Here is an 18,355-nt window from a genome sequence, read left to right on the forward strand (position 1 = left end):
TACATCATGATTCATGTGATATAGAAAGGCCTTTACCTTTGTTTTATTACATCAGTCCTAATTTGGTCCTTCGCTGACATATAACCACACATCATTTCACTGTTTACTTGTAAGTTATTAACTGTAGTATTTTTTGAGGACAATGGCAATGTTTCAGTACGTAAAGAATGAAATGGTAACACAGGAGGTTAATGTCTCACATGAGGAGTTTATTAGATTTTCATGGAGATGTTTTCGGATAGCGGTTGTATGCTTTTACTAAATCACTAGTGAAGGCTGTATTATCTGTCACAATTCTTTGTATGTCAAAACATGCAAAGCCTTTACCAAAGTATGACAACAGTCTTGCCTAGAAAATTAATTTTATTGTAAGCTCACATTTCAGCTGGCCATAACCATAGGTAAAAAACATGTGGTTTGATACGCAGATCTATAACCATGGGGTGGGTTGTGTGGAATATCTGGTGACACACACAGACGTTTCAGAAGAAAAATAACATTCTTCTCTGAAAGAGTGGTTAAGCATAGGAACAAGCTTCCCAGGGAAGTGATGGAGTCACTATCCCTGGAAATGTCAAAAAACCCAAGCAGACTGTGGTACTTTGGGTTATGGTGGAGTGGCCATGGTGGTCTTTGGTCGAAGGCTGGACTGGATTATTTTGGAGGTCTCTTCCAACCTCAATGACTCTGTGATTCTACACAGAGAAAGGGTTAAGACTCTGCTCCTGGCATTTTGAATTAGCAGGCAGCAAGCCTTGAACTTGTGGGCTGTAAAGTTTCACACCAATAGAGGTGTATTTAGATATAAGGGATTAGGGATAGCAAGAGATTTCATGAGATATGATCGCCTTTAAGACCCACATAAGAGCCAATTACACCCCAAAACACACCAGTGCGGCACATCTTCCACGGAACAGCATCACTCCCGCTCCCCCCCCGGAGAAGCGAGGGGGCCCCCCCTCCGTTCGCGTGGGCAGGACGGCGCGGGGGCGGGGGCAGCGCCTCTGCCCGCGGGGGCTCCGCGGCCGCGCACCGGCCCCGCCCCCCGCGCGCCCGCCCCGCGGCGGCGGCCCCGCCCCGCCCCGCGATCAGCTGCGCGCGCGTCACGTGGGCGCGTGTCGAAGGTCACGGCGCTCACAATGGAGCTGTCGCCGTACGCGCAGGGCGGGTGGCGGGTGCTGGGCGACCCCCGCCGCTTCCCCCGCCGCCCCTTCGCCGCGCTGCTCCGCGCCGCCTTCCGCAGCCTCCTCGAAGACCCGCAGGCTGCGCTGGGTAAGGGCGAGGCGCGGGGGTGGGGCGGTGCGGGCCGCGCCGCTCCGCGGGGCGCGCAGAGGGGGCGCCGCGCCCCGCCCGCCCCCGCGTATGGACACGCGTGTCCCCGCGGGGCCGGGCGGCTGTCTCCGCGTGTCCCCGCCCGTGGACGGCTCCAGGGTGCCGCTGCGCGGGGTGTCACCGCTAATGCGCGGCTGCTTCATCAAAGCTCCGACCCGTCAAAAGCAGAGGGGGGGCCGGGCCGGGTCGCCCCTCGCGTTCGTGTCCGCGGGAGTGGGGCAGAGCGGCGGTGTTCCCCCGCTGCCACCGTGTGGGGGTTTTTTCGCGTGTGGACACGTCCTACGGCAACGTTGTCGTGAGGGTGCACGGCCGTACAATTAATTTTGCAGTGTTAATGACGGGCGGAGGGAGCCGCCGGTGCTGGGCTGGGCGGCAGGCGGCCCCGGTGTCCGGCCCGGCCGGGGGCTCCAGCTCCGCTCCTCGCCATTAACAGGCTGCTGGGACGGGGCTTGGAGAGGAAATTGAGGTTTTGCTTCTTTTTTTTTTTTTTTTCCCTCCTTTTTTTTTTTTTGTTTTGTTTGTTTTGTTTTTTTTTTTTGTTTTTGTTTTTGTTTTTTTTTAATGGGAAGGAGATGCAGAGGCGGCGGGGCGCGCAGCGCCGCACAGCCCCGCCTGGTACGGCTCGCCCCAGCCAATGCTTCAGCCCCTCACCTCCTCCTCCACCTCCTCACACCTTGCTTACTTGCTCCGTCCTTTCGCTCTGAAACACTAAATGTGTTTCATTTTGAAGTTTTTGTGGGAAAGATAGTGTTCAAAGGGCGAGCAGCAGCCCTGCGTACCGTGTGCTGGGGTTTGGCAAGTAAATGTGTCATCAGTAATTAATTTATTTTAGACGATCCAGACCTGAAAGATATTGACCCTACAGTATTAAAACATTGCCATGCTGCGGCTGCAACATGTATTCTGGAGGCAGGGAAACAGAAAGCTGACATATCTGCTATAAGGTACTCATAGTTGGAAGCTTCACCAGTTTTCTAGCGGTTGTTACTTAAAAGTGTACTGCTGAGTTAATGGCAACAGAAAACTAATAAATTCTTTTTTCCCTGTAGCACATGTCTAGAAGACTGTAAACTGGATAAAGAGAGAATAGAACAATTTTGCACCGAATATCAGGTTTTAAAAACAACTTTAACATATTAATTTTTTTCCTCTCATAGGAATTTATTGAACCTAGTAAATATTTTTTCTTTTTTTTTTCCCCCCTCTCCAGAAAAACAAGGATGCATTGGAAATCCTATTGGGAAGGTAGGTCAATCAGTCAGCACAGAAACATAGTTTCAACTACAGTTAGTTTGAAATTGTTCTGGAAAACACTTTTGCATGGTTTAGGTAATTTAAGTAAGAAATATTGTTCCATTTAAAAAGTACATTTTTAACAAACTCTAGAAAACAGCTGTTGAAACTTTTCTTCATTAGGAATTCTACTCTAAAAAAATCTTTTTGAGCTTTTCAAGAAGCATTACAAGTATCATGAAAAAGTTCTCTATTGATGGACGGCTTTAGAAAATGACCTTTTCTTTTAGTGTAGGAAACTTGTAACTGTTTTGTCTTTCAGCATAGGCAGATCTCCTCTCCACATAACTGATGTGTCTTGGCGCTTGGAATATCAGATCAAGGTAATTTTAATACACTAAGGTGTTTCTTTAGTCTGTCTTAGTGCTAAGAAATGACTATTTTATGTGTTCTTTGTTTTTAATTTAGAACAATCAACTTCATAAAACTTATCAGCCTTCCTACTTGGTGACCTTAAATGTAGAGGTACTGTACTCCCAGCCCCCTGAAAGGAAAAAAAATGCAGTTTCATGATTCTTTTAAATAAAATAGATGTTGTTGTTTGTTTTTTTTTCCCTTCAGAACAGTGATTCAGGATCACACCCAGATGTTAGTTTTAGTTGTACGATGGAGCAATTACAGGTACTTGTTTCCTTCATCATTCTATGCTTAGCTCCAGTTGTGGATGTAGGTGTTTTTAGCAACTTGCCAATCAAAATTAAATCATATATACTATTATTTAAAAAAAAAAATCTTTACTGGGAGAATATGAGAGAATCTTACATAAAAATTATCTGAGTGTATTTTACTGTCTTTTCAAATAAAGTTGCAAAGTAACTGATTTTAGTTGCGTGAGGAGTGTTTTACATACTGCATAAATATTTTGTCTGTTTTCATAGCTGTAATCTGTATGTGTATTTGGGAGGAAATTCATCATTTTCTGAAACTCTGATTTTCCGTGCTTTAGAGAAATGATTAAAGAAGCTGGTTCAATGATTTAAATGTGTCATGATTAAAAATAGAGACCAAACTGAAGGCTCTTCAGTGGTGTTAATGACATGTAAGAAATGTACTGAAACAAACGTTGATCTTTGTTTAGCGATTTAAATGTGTAACTGAACAATAGAGGTATTGTAATGCTTGGAAGTGGCCAAACTCTGGAGGATCGGGAAGAGGGGTTGTGGAGAGAGGAAAAGCAAGATATTAAAACTTTAGGTTTTAAATGTGTGTCTTAAAAGTTGTCCTTTTCTCACTAATGAGTGTTTCTAGTCAGTTTGCTGACATAGCAAAATCTGACATGCTTTGGCTAGAGAATGATCCTGGTACAAAATTGCACTCAAAATATTTTCAGTGTTTTAGAAATGCATGTAGTACTTCAAAGCCTGGAGCGGATGTTAGTGTTAGCCATTGTGGCAATACTGATAAAATCTACGTGTTAATAGTAACGATCTGGTTTAGGAGCAAATACGTTTTTAAAAGTGTTTTCTTTCAGTTCCCACTTTTCTGACTACACTGTAAAATATGGAGCTGTTTAATTACTTGCTGGCACTGTTTGTCAGTTGCAACATTTCTTTGTGCTACAAGGTGCTGGTTTCCCTTGCCTCTCTGTATAAAAAAGATACTCTGTTCCTCTAGCTGACCTTCTAAAAAATATGTTTATTCTAAGACAATATTTCATCTCTTAGGATTTAGTTGGAAAACTAAAAGATGCTGCAAAAAGTCTAGAAAGAGCGACTCAGATGTGATTGAAGGAAGGTGTCAGCCTGCTGAGCTGAAGTACTCTCATTCCTAAGAGTGTCTCCTAAATGACAAATGTCTTTCATCTCTTGATGCAAACTGTCCTTTTTTTTTTAAGTCCTTGGATGTGAATTAAATGAAACAACTTTTTTACGTCTGCTTTTGGTATTCCTTGCTCATGTAGTTTTTTTTTTATTAATTCTTGTTAAGTATTTGCTTAACTGTCATGTCATCAAAGCATTCCTTCTATCTTATTTTGTATATTTTTACATTTGTCGCTGCTTATTTTTCTCTGTTATCTAATAAAAGTTTATTCGTGCCTGTTCTGCAATTTCTATGGGTGAATTAGCTGTACCTAAAAGTAAGATGCTAAACGTTAGATCAGCTCAGTGAGGCGAAAGTCCCTTCCTCCCGTGCCGCGGCTGCCGCGCGTTTGCTAAATCGCCCGCCGCGCTTTGTCATTTCACTCCACCCGATCTTACATCTCCCCTACGAGTAAAGGTTGGACCCCGGCGCGGGTGGCAAGAAAGGATTCGGTTTAATCGTATGGGCTCGGGGTGCCTCGAGGAAAGCCGAGGGTCCGCGGGATGGAACGGAGCCGGGTGGCGGCTCCGGCTCGACGGCAGGGCTACTCCGCGGCTCTCCCGGCCGCCTTGGGCCGCTCCCGGCACCGATGGTCTCCGCGGGGCCACTCGCTCTCGCCAGCAGGTGCGGTCGGGCTCCGCAGCGCGGCCCGTCCGCACCTGCCGGCGAGGAAGAGCGGCCCCGCAGAGGATGCGAGGCGGCCGCCGGTCCTTTACTGCGGAGCAGCTCCGTTCCTCCGCGCCCGAGCTGCGAGAGGCGTCTTGTCGTCGCCGGCGGCGAGCGACCGCGAGGGTTTCCCCGCTTCCCTCTCTCCCAGCTGGCCCGTCTTCCCCCCGCGGGGTGCGGGGACACCGCGGGTCCCCGCGACACCCGCTCCCGCCGCCGCTCGGGGCGGAAAAGCGGCCGCGCGGCCCCCGAGGGGACGCGCCTCCTCGACGGCGGCGGCTCCGTGCGGCCGAGGGCGGGCGAGGGGCGCTCGGCAGCGCGCACGCGGTGGCGGGGGCGCGAGGCCGCCGTGCGGGTCCCCCCGGGGGTCGCTCCGCGGCGGGACGGGGCGTGCGGGGCGGCCGCGGGTGGGAGCGCGCAACAAGTGCGCGGAGGGAGGCGAAGGCTGCGGGGGCAGCCGACGGGAGGCGTGTGGGGCCGGTGGGTGTGCGGGCAGGGGGGCAGCGGCGCGGGCAGGATGGAGAGGGCAACGCCGGGCGGGGTCCTGGGGGACGGGCGGGGATCGGATCAGGGGGCGCGGGGGCGACGAGGGCGCGGGGAGGGAGTGGGGGGCGGAGGGGGTGAAGGGGAGCCGCGGCGCGGGCGGAGGGAGCGCGGGGAAGGAGGGCGGGAGGCATCGGGGCTGCGGCGGGCGGGGGGAGGCGGGCGAGAGCCGCGGAGCGGGGCCGGGGGTCGGGGCGGGCGGTGAGGAAAAGGAGGAAAAGGAGGCATCGGCGGCGCGCGGGCGAGCGCGTGCAGGGCCGGGGGGAGGGGAGGGAGGGAGGGAAGGAGAAAGGGAGGAGGGAGAGAGGGAGGGGAGGGGGTGGCGGGCGGGGGAGGGGAGGGAGGGAGCGAGGGAGGGGGGAGGCGGAGGGGGAGGAGGCGGCCGGGTTGCGGGATTGGGTCACGGGGAGGCTGCCGGGCCCCGGCGGCAGCGCCGCTAATTCCCAGGCCGCCCTTAAGGAATGAGGCGCCCCACGTGACGCTGGCGGGGCGGGCGAACTCCGAGCCATTTTGGGGACGGTGTCAGTTTCCACTGTGTGCCTTCAGCGTTGCATTCTTCCCTCCTCCGCCCTCCTCCCGCCCGCCCGCTCGCCCGCCCTCCTTCCCTCCCCGGGTCCCCGCCACCAACTATGAAATAACAACAACAATAATACTCGTAATAATAACAATAATAATAAAAGAAGGAACGCGAGCGAGGCCGCGAGGCGGAGCGGGGGGCAGAGGGAGAGACAATGGGCTGGTGGAGAGAGGACCCATCCGGACCGGGGAGACTGTGCGCTCCCAGCGCCTGAGCCGCCCGGGCGGCCAACTCGGAGGGAGCGAGAGAGCGAGGGAGCGAGCGAGAAGGGCCCGCGAGGAGCGGCGGAGACCCGGGCGTTCTGTAACTAAAATGAGCGGAGCGCAGCGGCGGCGGCGGCAATAAGCTTATTGCAATTGACAGCGTCTGCAGTTCATTTCAAGATGGCCGCTTGGCTCACATTCATTTTCTGCTGAACGACTTTTAACTTTCATTGTCTTTTTTGGCCGCTCCGATCATCACCCACCGGCTCCGTTTTCCGGGTACGTATGAAGCGAGGTGTCGCCTTAGCAAGGGCGGGGGGCGAAGGGGGCTCGGCGGCGGTTTTCGGCCGGTTTGGGGGCTGCAAAGGGGCGCCTAGGTGTCCCCCGAGCTCTCCGTATGGGAAAAGCGCTGACAGGCTGCTCCAGCCACACACACACATACAGACACGCAGCAGCAGCAGCAGCAGCCTGTGCACTCGCTCGCGTTACGCACCCACATTTGCAAATTTTAGTTCCTTTCTTTCTCCAGACGCCCCCTAAAACCTTTCTGTGCACATGGCCCCCGAGGAGAATATTTATATTTCCCGACCCTGCTGCCAGCCCGGCCCGAGCGCCCTTTGTTTAAAGGCAGATTTTGATTAAACAGGGACGTTCGTGAAATCTGGAGCTGCCTGGGTCAAGTGATTTCAGTCCTCCCCGAAAGAAATGTGTCTGGGGGAGGTTAAAATGTCAGATAACGCACCCATTTTATAGAGACGGAGCCAGCGGGGGGTAGCGATCCTCCTGGGGGGGTTGTTAGGAGCCGGGGCACCCAGCAGAAAATGTTATTAACTTAAGTTGGACAAGTACTTGTGTGAAATTGGATGGGTTGTAAGATGGCGGTTCCCAGTTGTTTCCAATGTCTCCTCTTACATTTCTGCTCTAAATGCTAAACTTTAGGGGTTTGTGCCTACTGGGAGAGGCAAGGGATGGCCAACGCCGAGAAATAACTTTTTTGGGGGGTGAGGATAGCAGTTTGGCTGCGATCTTGGGGAGCTGGGGCGTGCGGTTTGCTGGAGCCTTTGGAGCAAAGGTGATGTGTCTGCGGGACGCGGAGGGGGGGGTGGTGTGTGTGAATTTCTTTTCTCTGGTTGGTATTTTTTTTCTCCTGAGCCCGGGAAGGGTAAATTTACATGAAATCCTTTGTCAGATCTTAGAGATGTCGCGAGTGGGCTCCTCGTACTGCTTATGGGCAGCCCTTGAAAGTTGCTAGTGTTCTGTTTTTATAATTGAATGGCCTTGGCGATATATAACGCGGGATGTTTCTCTGTGTTTGCTGTAAACATTTGCAAATAATGAGGTAAAAATAAGCAGAAAAAAAATCGCATTTCTATACAAGTGAGATAGTAACTTTTCAGCCTCTAGAAAGTTTGATTCACTCTTCCATTCTCCAGAAAAGTCGAAGAAAACCTGGGCGTGTGTGCCCATTTGCAAGCTTGGCGCTAGAAGGATTTTTTTGCGTAGTCTGTAGTGGTCGGAGTAGCTTCTTTTATGGGACTGTCCCTAACACCAGGGACATTCTGGAAATACAGTCCAGTAATACTACTTTGAGTGACTCTGAGCAGCCCGTCCTGGAAACTGAGACAGACTTGTGTTGCAGTTTGCCAGAGACACGAAGTCTTGACCTACCTGGTCGCTTAGATAGTACAAAATTAGCATTTTAATGTATTTTTTTAAGTAGACCTATTATGTCTTACGCCTAGTCACAGGGAGCTGATTTTGAAGACTGGGGTCCTTTTGCACTCTGTTGCCAATATTCAGGTCTTTCCTCGGTGCAGCAAGTTGGGCAGAGATATTTGAGCTTCGTGTGCCTTCTCTGAAAGAAGCACCGTCCTCTCCTTTAAAACGTTTGCGTCCATTCTTAAGTGAAAGAGTAATAACAGGCTCGATAGTACAAGTGGCTCTGGCTGATAATGAGTGAAGATGTAGAATGACGGCTGCTTTATTCCTGATGAGAGAGTTTTCCGAGAGGAGATGGGTGCAAAGTACACAAACCTATGCGAGCCATGCTTCTATTTTTTATGCATGTATTTTCTGTTAGAGACCTGTCGAGCAAGGTTTGATAGCTTATTGCCTTTATAGATTTTTAGTAATGTAGCTGATTCTTAGCAGGAGAATGCACTTCTGTTTTTCTTCATTTTGACATAACATGTTTAAGGCCTCTAAATAATCGGTTGGCTGGCAGTGTTTACTTCTAGCGAGTATTATCTACGTATATTTTACGTTTAGTTGTTCCATGTGTCAGTGTGTAAATATATATTGTCCTGGGTAAGAGGCTGTTTGTATTTGTGTGAAGTAGTGGCATTCGCCGTGTGATCAGCAGGAGCAGAAAAAAAATCTGAAAGGATTTCCATCGTACCAAAATATTAAGCTCAGGCTGCTGTAGTAAAATGTGCTGTGTTCATGTTACAACCCCGCAGGCACAGACACGCGTGTGCCTGTGCCTGTGCGGGTGGCTTTTGAGGAGAAATTAGGCGCCTTGTTCAATTCGCTGGAGAAAATCACTGATTTTCAAGATAGCTTATAGCATGTTGAAAATGTGGTAACTTTGGGCAATAAATAATCCGCGTTTAGGGGTTGCTTCGACAAAACAGGTTTCACGGTTGAATTTAATCCCCCTCCATTTAGGAAGGGGCTATGCCTGCGTGAAATAAACGCGTTAATGTCTTGAAAGGTTTGTCCCAGTCTGTCAGGGCTGGGAAGGAATTCTTGGTCAGCCGACTTGCATGACCTCGGTCACTGCTGGTTTTTTTGGTTCAGATATTTATGAATTATAAGGTAGTGACTTGAACAAATAAAACACAGAACCGTGAAAGCAGCCTGTCCATGTGTAAGTACCTAAAGGGACCTCAGAGCCGCCGGCTTCAGGGCTCTTCAGAGGAGAGTGCAGAAGCCCCGTCTCCGCCTTTTCTGGGAAAAGCAAAACCTCGGTATCAGTTTAAAAGTAAGAAGCAGAGGGTCAGGGACCCTGGAAGCGACATTTAAACCGCAGTACAATGCAGCGGCGGTCTTGCTTTCCCTCACGGAGCTGGGAACAGCTTTCGGGACCTGGTCTGGCTTGGTGCTTCTGGCATTTTGGTTTTCTGTGTGCTGGCCGGCATTGGTTTGATGCTGGGGAGTTTTATCTGCTGCTCACTCGAGGGTTCTCCTGCAGCAGCCAGAGAAGTTTTCTGGCCGGGGTCGCTCGTTGGCGCTGTGCACACTTCTGAAGAATATTGTACCCCTGTCCTGGGCAGTTTGGCCGACGTTCAAAGCTTTTAGAAAGCTTGGTGTGTAGCCCTTTTTTTTTTTTTCCCCCTGCCTAACATCGAAGTTTGCCAGTGGCTGGGGAGAACCTTGCATCTTGAGCGTACGGTGCTGCGATGAGAGGTGGCTCGCAAGCTCTGCCTCGGGAGGAGCGGAGACCAAGGACAGGAGCTGGTGTGCTGGGAGCACTGACCTGGGGAAATTAATGGCTTGCATTGGAGCCACGTTGTTATATTACATTTTTCAGGATCTGGTTGACAGAAAATAATTTACTCTGCAATTGACATGGCTGACAGGTTTTTTCCTCGTGTGTACTTTCCCCTTTATCTCTTATTCCCTCTCATTTTAAACAGTATGTGTGCATCTAGCGTTGTTGCCAGTGCATCCGATGGGGGTTTATGGGTTTCAGACTGTGAAAATGACATTTGTTTTTCACTCTTGTCGCTGCATTGTGTTGACAAGGTGTTGATTTAGCTTTAGGAATGATCTGGTCACATGGTCCTTCGCATATTGTCACTAATGTACCGTTTAAAGTCGGTTTGGGCTTTCCCCCCCTCTCAGTGTGCTTTATTGATGAAAAGGGGGTTTGCTTAAGGATTCGGAGACTTGTATTTTCCCATCCAAGCATCTTACCGTGGTACTGCAAATCTCTTTACACCTTTTGCAAAACTTTGCACCGCGCTCGCTTCGTCCGCGGGAGGATTTTCAAACGAGAGTCAAAACGGAGGGAAGGAAAGAAAGAGAGAGAAAAAGAGTCAGGGGGAAGAGAAAGGGAGGAAGAAGAGAAATGAAGAAAAAGGAGATGGAGAGATCGGGGATGCTGGCGCGGTGGAGCGGGAGCTGGGGCTCGGCACCTCGCCGGCGGTGCGGGGGGCTCGGTCCCCGGGAGCGCGGCGTGGTTCGGAGGGAGGGAGGGAGCGGAGGGGGAGAGGAGCGATCTCAGACCAGCTTCTCGCACCGAGTCGACGTGGAGAGAGGCCCCTGAGAGGATCCGAAATGGCCGAGGCTCGGGAGGAGCCTCTGGCACTCGCCTCCGCCAGGCTGAGACCCCGCAGCCCGGGGCCGCCCCCGCCGCCCGGACTGCCCCGCACCGCGCCCGGGCACCCTCCGGGCTGTGCCACCCGACCCCGCCCGGGCCGCTCCCGCCCTCCCTCTGCCCTCCCTTCGCAGCCGGGCTCCCAGACCCCCGCGGGCTCCTTGGCTCCTCCACCCCCTCCGCCAGCCCCCGGGCCCCGCGTCCCACCCCCTGGCCCGGCCCGGCCCGGCCCGGCCCGCCCCCCCGGCCGCCCCCCGCCCGGCTCTCGTGTGTTCCCAGCGGTGGCAGGATGCCAAGTGTAAGTGTAAGTTGCTATAGCAACCCCCTCGGAGAGCGGAGCAGATCCGGATCGGCACCGAGCCGCAGCGGCAGCCGCCCGGACCCCCCCGGCGGGCCGGCCCCGCCGCCCCGGTGCCCGGCCCCGCTCCGAGGTGCGTGTGTCCCCCCCCGTCCCTCCCCCCGCCGCCCCTCCCCGCGCTCCGGAAATGCCAGGGCAGCCGCACCGGGAGGCGCTGGTTCCCCTTTGTGCTGCTCGCCGGCAGCCCGGTGCCCGCCGTGTCGCCCCCGGAGCTCCCGCCGCATCGCCGCCGAGCCGGCCGGTGCCGCCGCGCCGCGGGAGCGGCCCGTGCCCGCCGGGGGACGGCGCGGTGGGTGCCGCGGAGCGACCGCGGGGCTGCGCCCAGGCCGGCCCGGGGCGGTGCGGTGCGGGGACGCCCCGCCGGCCTCGGGACCGGCCCTCGCCCGCCGCCCGCCCCCGCGCCGCCGCCGCCGCCTTCGCCTTCCGCGCCTGAGCTGCCCCTGCGCCGGGGGATGCGATGCGATGCACGGGGGGAAGGGGACGCGCCGGACCGCGGCACCTGGGACGCAGCCGCGCTCGTCCCCGCTGACCGGTCCTCTGTGTGTGTGTCTTTCAGAGCCGCTGCTCGCCACGCCAAAATGCACCGAACAACCAGAATCAAAATAACCGAGCTGAACCCCCATCTCATGTGCGTGCTCTGCGGCGGGTACTTCATTGATGCAACAACCATCATAGAGTGCCTCCACTCCTGTAAGTACGACCGGGCGCTTCGCGTTGTTCCCTCGCCGCTTCCCTCCTTTCCCGGCATCCCGGGAACAGAAACAAAAAATCCTCCCAGGCCCAAACCCCCCGAGGGGCTCGGGACCGCTGCCCTCTACCTCCCCGACGGGTGGGGAAGTAGGTGTTCCGGCCGCGGTGCAGATTTTCTGAGGACAGCCCTGCGGTCTTTGTTAAAGTAATAATATATGTACTATAAGCGTCTCCTTTTCATGGTAATTGCGGCTTATTTGGGTATTTGTTTAGCTTAAGCAGCTCGCTGCTGACAATGGACGATTTGCTCTAGCTTGCATAGTTTAGAAAATCGCACCTTTATCTATGCATATCTGAGTGGCACCTTCGAACATCACTGAAAGCCTGTCGTTTTTGACTTACAGTCTGTAAGACCTGTATCGTGCGTTACTTGGAGACCAGCAAGTATTGTCCTATCTGTGATGTCCAAGTTCACAAAACTCGACCGCTTTTGAATATAAGGTAGGAGAAAGTTGCAAAATGCATCCTGCATCTCTTATTTTGCTTTGTGCGGGGAGACCAGCAGTAGTCCGGTGTCAGTGTTATCTCTTCGTCTGCGATTTAAATCTGAAAGGGCTTGTCAATTTACAAGCTAACTGGTGTGTATGGGTTCTCTTTGGAGTTTCATCACTGATTGAAACTGAAGATTTCTCTGCATGGGAGACAGAAAGTTTTTGTTTGTCTTTTTAGCATAAGCAAGTCATTGATGTAATGCCTTTTCCCTCTCCCCAGTTCTCACGTGTACCACTGGACAGTTCTTGCCTCTGCTTTCTGTATCTCCCAGACATGCATCACTCCAGGATAATTCCTAATCATGAAAACTCTTGCGGCAACTTTCCAAGCTAAGAGGCAAAAAACCTTTAAAGCATCATTTGCCTTTCAGAAACATTTTCCTTGTCAGCACTGCATTTTGGTCTCTCTCCTTTCTAGGGAGGATGTGTAGTTTTTAAGGCCTTCCTTCAGACTGAGAACCTTCAGTTGAGGTACCACAGATGACTTTTGGTTCAGAGTGGTAGTTAGAGCAGGGCTAGTTTGATTACAAGGTCCTGCAAGTTAACTTTTAATGACTGGCCTCCCGCTTTGTAGAAGATGCCTTGTTGTGAAAGATTATAAGTAGGGATTAAAATATTACTTCACCTGCTTATTTTCATGTTTTGGGGTTGTTCTTTTTTTCAGGTCAGATAAAACTCTCCAAGATATTGTATACAAGCTAGTACCAGGCCTTTTCAAAAGTAAGTAGTTAAATCAGGCATTTTGTTAAGAGCAGAAAACAAAACCAGAGCTGCTATCCTATATCAATACCAGGAGTTACAGAGTAAATGCTAAAAGAAAATTATATGCTTTTCCATCTAGATGAAATGAAAAGAAGAAGGGATTTTTATGCTGCTCATCCGTCGGCTGATGGTAAAAGCTTCTCATTTGCAACTTTAATAAATATAGCATTGACCTAGATGTTTTACTGTTTCCTTTTTAACTTACAAGTGATGTATTACTGTCACAGAATTTTAAGAAGTAAAGTCAGCATAATAAAAGTTTATTGTTTTGTCAGGTAGCTTTCATTCATTATCTTACTGTGAAGATTTTTTTTTCTTGTTACTGAGAATTGCCATTCTTCCTGATTTGAATTTCAAAATGTAAATTATTGTGGAAATTTCTGCGCAGCTGCCAATGGCTCTAATGAAGACAGGGGAGAAGTGGCTGACGAAGACAAAAGAATTATAACAGACGACGAGATAATAAGCTTATCCATTGAATTCTTTGACCAGAATAGGCAAGTTCCAGAATTGCAATATTTTATGTTTACCTGATTGATAGCAGCTGTATTTATTATTTGTTGTAAATGTGTCATTCCTTCTCACAGACTGGAACGAAAAGGAAATAAGGAGAAAGAAAAATCAAAGGAAGAGGTAAATAACTTTCCTTTACTCCAGAGGAAGCATATCACACACACACACACAACTTTGGGACGGGTCTGTAGCTGAGAAAAATACATAGGTTTGTGTATCTAGAACAAAGGAGGTGCACCTCCTATTATGGCATGAGGTACAGAAAAGGTAAAATATTTTTATACAGCTGTATATGTAAGCAACTTTTTAAAATTAAAAATGCGTGCAGTGTTACTTTTAAAGCGGAATCTGATATTTTGTAAAAATTAAAAAATATTTAATAATTTATTGATTACTTTATTATAAACTAAAAACATACAATACAAATATTTATGTATAAATTTAGTTACATATTTTAATTACTTTAGAACTCTAATTTACCACTTAATTGTGACATGCCTTCTAAGGCAGCGGACATTGTTATGTTATAGTTCATAATTTAATAAGATACATTTTTTTTAACTTGAAACGTTAGAATACAACATTAGTGGGAGTAATTGCTTGTTCTCAGTAGACTGATTTTCTTTACTATGCTCTCAGGTGAATGACAAAAGATACTTGCGCTGCCCAGCAGCAATGACAGTGATGCATCTAAGAAAGTTCCTGCGGAGTAAAATGGATATACCTAACACTTTCCAGGTACCTATGGGGAAGGAGTGATTTTTTTTTTTTTTAAGTTTTTTGTTTGTTTTGTTTTTTATTTAGGACTCGTTTCCTCATTACAGCCTGTTCCAGCAAGTGCTAACTGCCAAGTATTTACGGTGTGTGCAATACGTTGCTGGGCTTATTTTTAAAGTATCTATCTGTAGAGTATGGTGACACTGTAATTTTTTTTAATGCTGTAAATATCAAAGTATAAAGAAATTGCTCCTTGATGTATTTAAAACATGTCCAATAGATATGCAAATTCCCTACTTCTTGCTGGGTTTGGTACAGCTCTTTTTGTTTGGTTTTTTTTCCAATTTTGTGAGATATGTAACAGCAGGGCTACTTTCACCTGAGATCAGTCATGTGCTAGGGCTGAATGCCTGGATGCTCCTTAATGCAAGGATTCGTATCTTGAACAGATCGATGTGATGTATGAAGAGGAGCCTCTGAAGGACTACTACACCCTAATGGATATTGCCTACATCTATACCTGGAGGCGGGTGAGTATCTCAGGAGGACTCCAGTATGTCTCCTCCAGGGGGGGTGCAGGTCATGGCTTGGGGAGGGCGCTTATAAGGGTCTCCCTTTTGCTTTACAGAATGGGCCTCTGCCCCTGAAATACCGGGTCCGACCTACTTGCAAGAGGATGAAGATCAGTCACCAGAGAGAAGGCTTGAATAACAGTGGGGAGCTGGAAAGTGACTCTGGGAGCGACAAGGCGAGCAGCCCAGCAGGAGGCATCCCCTCCACCTCCTCCTGTTTGCCCAGCCCCAGCACCCCGGTCCAGTCTCCTCACCCCCAGTTCCCTCACATCTCCAGCACCATGAATGGCACCAGCAGCAGCCCCAGCAGTAACCACCAGTCCTCCTTTACCAACAGAGCTCGGAAAACATCAATAAATGGCTCCTCAGCCACTTCATCTGGTTGATGTGCCAACCAGGCTACCACCCTCATCCTTCCTTTATATAGATCTCTCCATGCCATTACAGCTTTATAGATGCTAATCCATGTGACTATCATCCAAATTGCTTTCTTTTGTAGTAACACTGAACTTGGCTATAAAAGGCCAGACTAGGTGACATTCAGGATGGACGTTAATGGAAACGCAAGATTGAAATGTAAATTGTTTTCAGAGGACTGAGAAGCAAACAAAAGTTACATCTTCACCTGTTCTGAGTGATGTGGAGTTGTTTCTGTCCCCATCATCTGGAGTCAGGAGTCTCCAGAAGTCAGTACAAATCCCGGGAAGTAGTTTGTTAATCCAGACTAACTCCTCCATTGCGTTCTCTTCGATTGTTATTGTTCTTATGCTGTTTTGTGAACCTGTAGAAAGCAAGTGCTTTTTCATCTTGAAATCCAACAAAATTGAAAGAATATGCATAGAGAAATGCATATATGTAGCCATGTCACTGTGAATAACAATTTTTGCGTATTAGCCATTTTGATTCTTATGTTGCATCTTTTACTTCTCTGTTGCTGCGCAGAACCGATCAAAAGAAAAGTAAACTTCAGTTTTACAATCTGTATGCCTAAAAGCGGGTATTACCGTTTTATTTACTGACTTGTTTAAATGATTCGCTTTTGTAAGAATCAGATGGCATTATGCTTATTGTACAATGCCATATTGGTATATGACATAACAGGAAACAGTATTGTATGATATATTTATAAATACTATAAAGAAAATATTGTGTTTCATGCACTCATGATATGGTTGTTAACTTTCTAAACTGGTTCGACCCTTGCAGATGCCGCCTGTTTGAGCTTTGCTTGTACTGCAAGAAACACTTTGTGTGTGAGAGCTACAGTATTGGGAAAGCACATTCAAGTCTCTGATAACCCGGAGGCAATTGGCAATCTTAAAAGGATTTTACTGGCTTTGTCTGTTTTTTTTCAAGTGAAATATTTTTACTTTACCAAATGTTGAAGTGATACAGTGAAGAAAAAAAAAATCAAGGGACATGGAAGTCTTTGACCTGTTTGATAACCTTTTTATTATTTGGTGTGGTGGGACTGTGTTTTTAAAAGCACATGGAATCATTATAGAAGCCATAAACTATTTGGTATAAAGTTTAAGGAACCAGCAAGTGGCTGGATGAAGGCATTTTATCTAAATTTGTTTTAATATATATGTATATGGTACAGTACTAACTTCATTAAAATTTAACAGGTACTTTTCAATAAATTGTGGAGAATGCCTTCTCTTTAATGGCCTGCAAGTAGGTGCATTTTATTACAGGCTTCTAAGAGTGGTTTTTTTTCAGTAGAAGGAACTTTTCCACCATAAAATATGAACAGCCCAGATACTTTTCAGTTTGTGCTTTGCTTTGGTCGAACTTTGTGTGTGTTCATCACCCATCAGTTATACATTTGTGAGGGTGTTTATTCTATATGGATATTGTTTCATGTTTGTACGGAAAAATTGTAGTTAAACATTTCATTGTCTCCAGTCTGCAAAAGAAGCACAATTCTTAATTGCTTTGTCTTGCTTATAGTCATTAAATCATTACTTTTGCATATAAATTGCTGTTATTTGTCCTGCTTGTTTTTATAGACCAGGTGATTGCAAATCCTCCACAAAGTTATCGCTTATTGATGTATATGTCTTGTTAAACAAGAGTTGATATTTTTTTCTGTAGTAAACATGTACAGCTCAATTTCAACAGTAAAAACTTCAGTTTTATATACACGAATAACTTTCATTTATAGCTGATCAAAGAAATAAACAAATAAAAGGGATAATTCATTGAAAAGTAGCAAATGACCTCTGTTGATAATGTGGTGTTAAGGGAAAAATATCTTTTTCTCATGGGATGTGTTTCTGGGTGTACCAAAGATTTTAGTGAACAGAACAGTATGGTGTACTAAAATAACAAAGAAAAAAAAAGCCTAGAAATTGCAGTGATTTGTTTTGGTTGCCTGCCTCGAAAACATTTGCTGTTCTTTATTTGACCCCGATTAATTCTTGGAAATAAGCAAATGGTGCATTCTCACATCCTACTCAGCCACAGGTTTTACCTCCTATCTGTTCAAACTTAGCCCCTGTTAAACTGCATTGCCTGGGAAGGGAAGAACTTGATTTTTGTGATGGTGAGTGCCATGTTCTGCCTGTGCTGTCCTGGATTACTTTTTTAAGCCTCGGTGGAACTAAAAACGTTTTAATATAAAGATATCTCTCAATGCGACCTAATGTCTGTCTTGGCACTATTCCCTCAGCTGCATGAGTAAATCACGCTGTACTTGTTGAAGTATTTCACCCAAAACCCAGCACTGAACCTGCAGCAGAGGCTTATACGTTAGCACACTGATAAAATTGCGCTTATTTATACTGGAAGTAGCAGTTAATCACAACTTCCAGCATCAATACGGAACTGTTCTCGGTCTTTGTGGAGTGAAGTATTCGGCAAACAGGAGTGGGATATTTCCCTTCGAGGTTTACTAAGCTCTTGCAGCTTTCGACATCTCCCGTCTGAACAAGAACAAACGCTCTCAGTAGCTCTCTTGCTGAGCTGCAGAAGCCGCCGAGGATGTTTGTGCTGCCATGTGAAACTTTTGTTTTGCTGCTGGCCCTGCGCAGATGGCACCGCGATGCTTATATACCGCTAAGCACAACTGGGAGGGCGATCAAAGATAGCATCTTGGTGTTCTACTTGTGAACCTGCTACGTCAACCTTCCCGGTTTCACAATACTTTCCTTTGCAGATAGATAGCGAGAGGGTTTCCTTAAAATGTACCTTAATTCTACTTGTTGGGAAAGAAATCTCCATTCGGTACACGTAAAGAGAATCTTTTAATTACCCGACGTTGCGTTTATAGAGATGGAGGGATAAAGCCAAAGTCTGCTGCGTTTTCCTGAGCTTGTTCAACAATCAATCTGATTAAGGGTAGAGGCAGGGGTGGTCTGTGCTGGCTGGAAAAAGATGTTTTTCTGTCTTCGTCCGACCAAATTTTCCTCCCTGGTTCAGCTGCCTGCAGCTACAAGCAGCGCTTTTGTGCCCG

At 48.2% G+C, this 18,355-nt stretch overlaps 3 protein-coding genes across 4 annotated transcripts; all 3 read left to right on the forward strand.

Annotated features, from left to right (window-relative positions):
- The first annotated feature begins 1,112 nt into the window (after nucleotides 1–1,112).
- COMMD3 (COMM domain containing 3) lies at nucleotides 1,113–4,674 on the forward strand. The gene is made up of 8 exons (XM_027751756.2): nucleotides 1,113–1,272; nucleotides 2,165–2,276; nucleotides 2,382–2,445; nucleotides 2,543–2,577; nucleotides 2,888–2,948; nucleotides 3,034–3,090; nucleotides 3,187–3,246; nucleotides 4,290–4,674. The coding sequence occupies exons 1-8, from the start codon at nucleotides 1,140–1,142 to the stop codon at nucleotides 4,347–4,349; spliced, it is 582 nt and encodes a 193-aa protein (XP_027607557.1). The 5' UTR covers nucleotides 1,113–1,139; the 3' UTR covers nucleotides 4,350–4,674.
- Nucleotides 4,675–5,014: 340 nt separating this feature from the next.
- On the forward strand, nucleotides 5,015–6,580 carry LOC120323040 (translation initiation factor IF-2-like). The gene is made up of 2 exons (XM_039380163.1): nucleotides 5,015–5,571; nucleotides 6,094–6,580. Exons 1-2 carry the CDS (start codon nucleotides 5,015–5,017, stop codon nucleotides 6,554–6,556), a joined length of 1,020 nt encoding a protein of 339 aa, XP_039236097.1. The 3' UTR covers nucleotides 6,557–6,580.
- A 34-nt stretch (nucleotides 6,581–6,614) lies between these two features.
- On the forward strand, nucleotides 6,615–17,112 carry BMI1 (BMI1 proto-oncogene, polycomb ring finger). 2 transcript variants are annotated; one of them, XM_027751755.2, is made up of 10 exons: nucleotides 6,615–6,693; nucleotides 11,650–11,783; nucleotides 12,188–12,284; nucleotides 12,999–13,054; nucleotides 13,176–13,226; nucleotides 13,485–13,593; nucleotides 13,684–13,729; nucleotides 14,249–14,347; nucleotides 14,776–14,856; nucleotides 14,955–17,112. In XM_027751755.2, exons 2-10 carry the CDS (start codon nucleotides 11,672–11,674, stop codon nucleotides 15,282–15,284), a joined length of 981 nt encoding a protein of 326 aa, XP_027607556.1. In that variant the 5' UTR covers nucleotides 6,615–6,693; nucleotides 11,650–11,671; the 3' UTR covers nucleotides 15,285–17,112. The 2 variants fall into 2 exon arrangements, with proteins under 2 accessions (XP_027607556.1, XP_039236091.1); XM_039380157.1 differs by lacking the exon at nucleotides 6,615–6,693 and adding an exon at nucleotides 11,348–11,382.
- The last annotated feature ends 1,243 nt before the right edge of the window (nucleotides 17,113–18,355 follow it).

Source organism: Pipra filicauda, unplaced genomic scaffold, assembly GCF_003945595.2.
Source record: "Pipra filicauda isolate LSUMZ 115617 unplaced genomic scaffold, ASM394559v2 scaffold187_size1440530_pilon, whole genome shotgun sequence".
NCBI lineage: Eukaryota > Metazoa > Chordata > Aves > Passeriformes > Pipridae > Pipra > Pipra filicauda.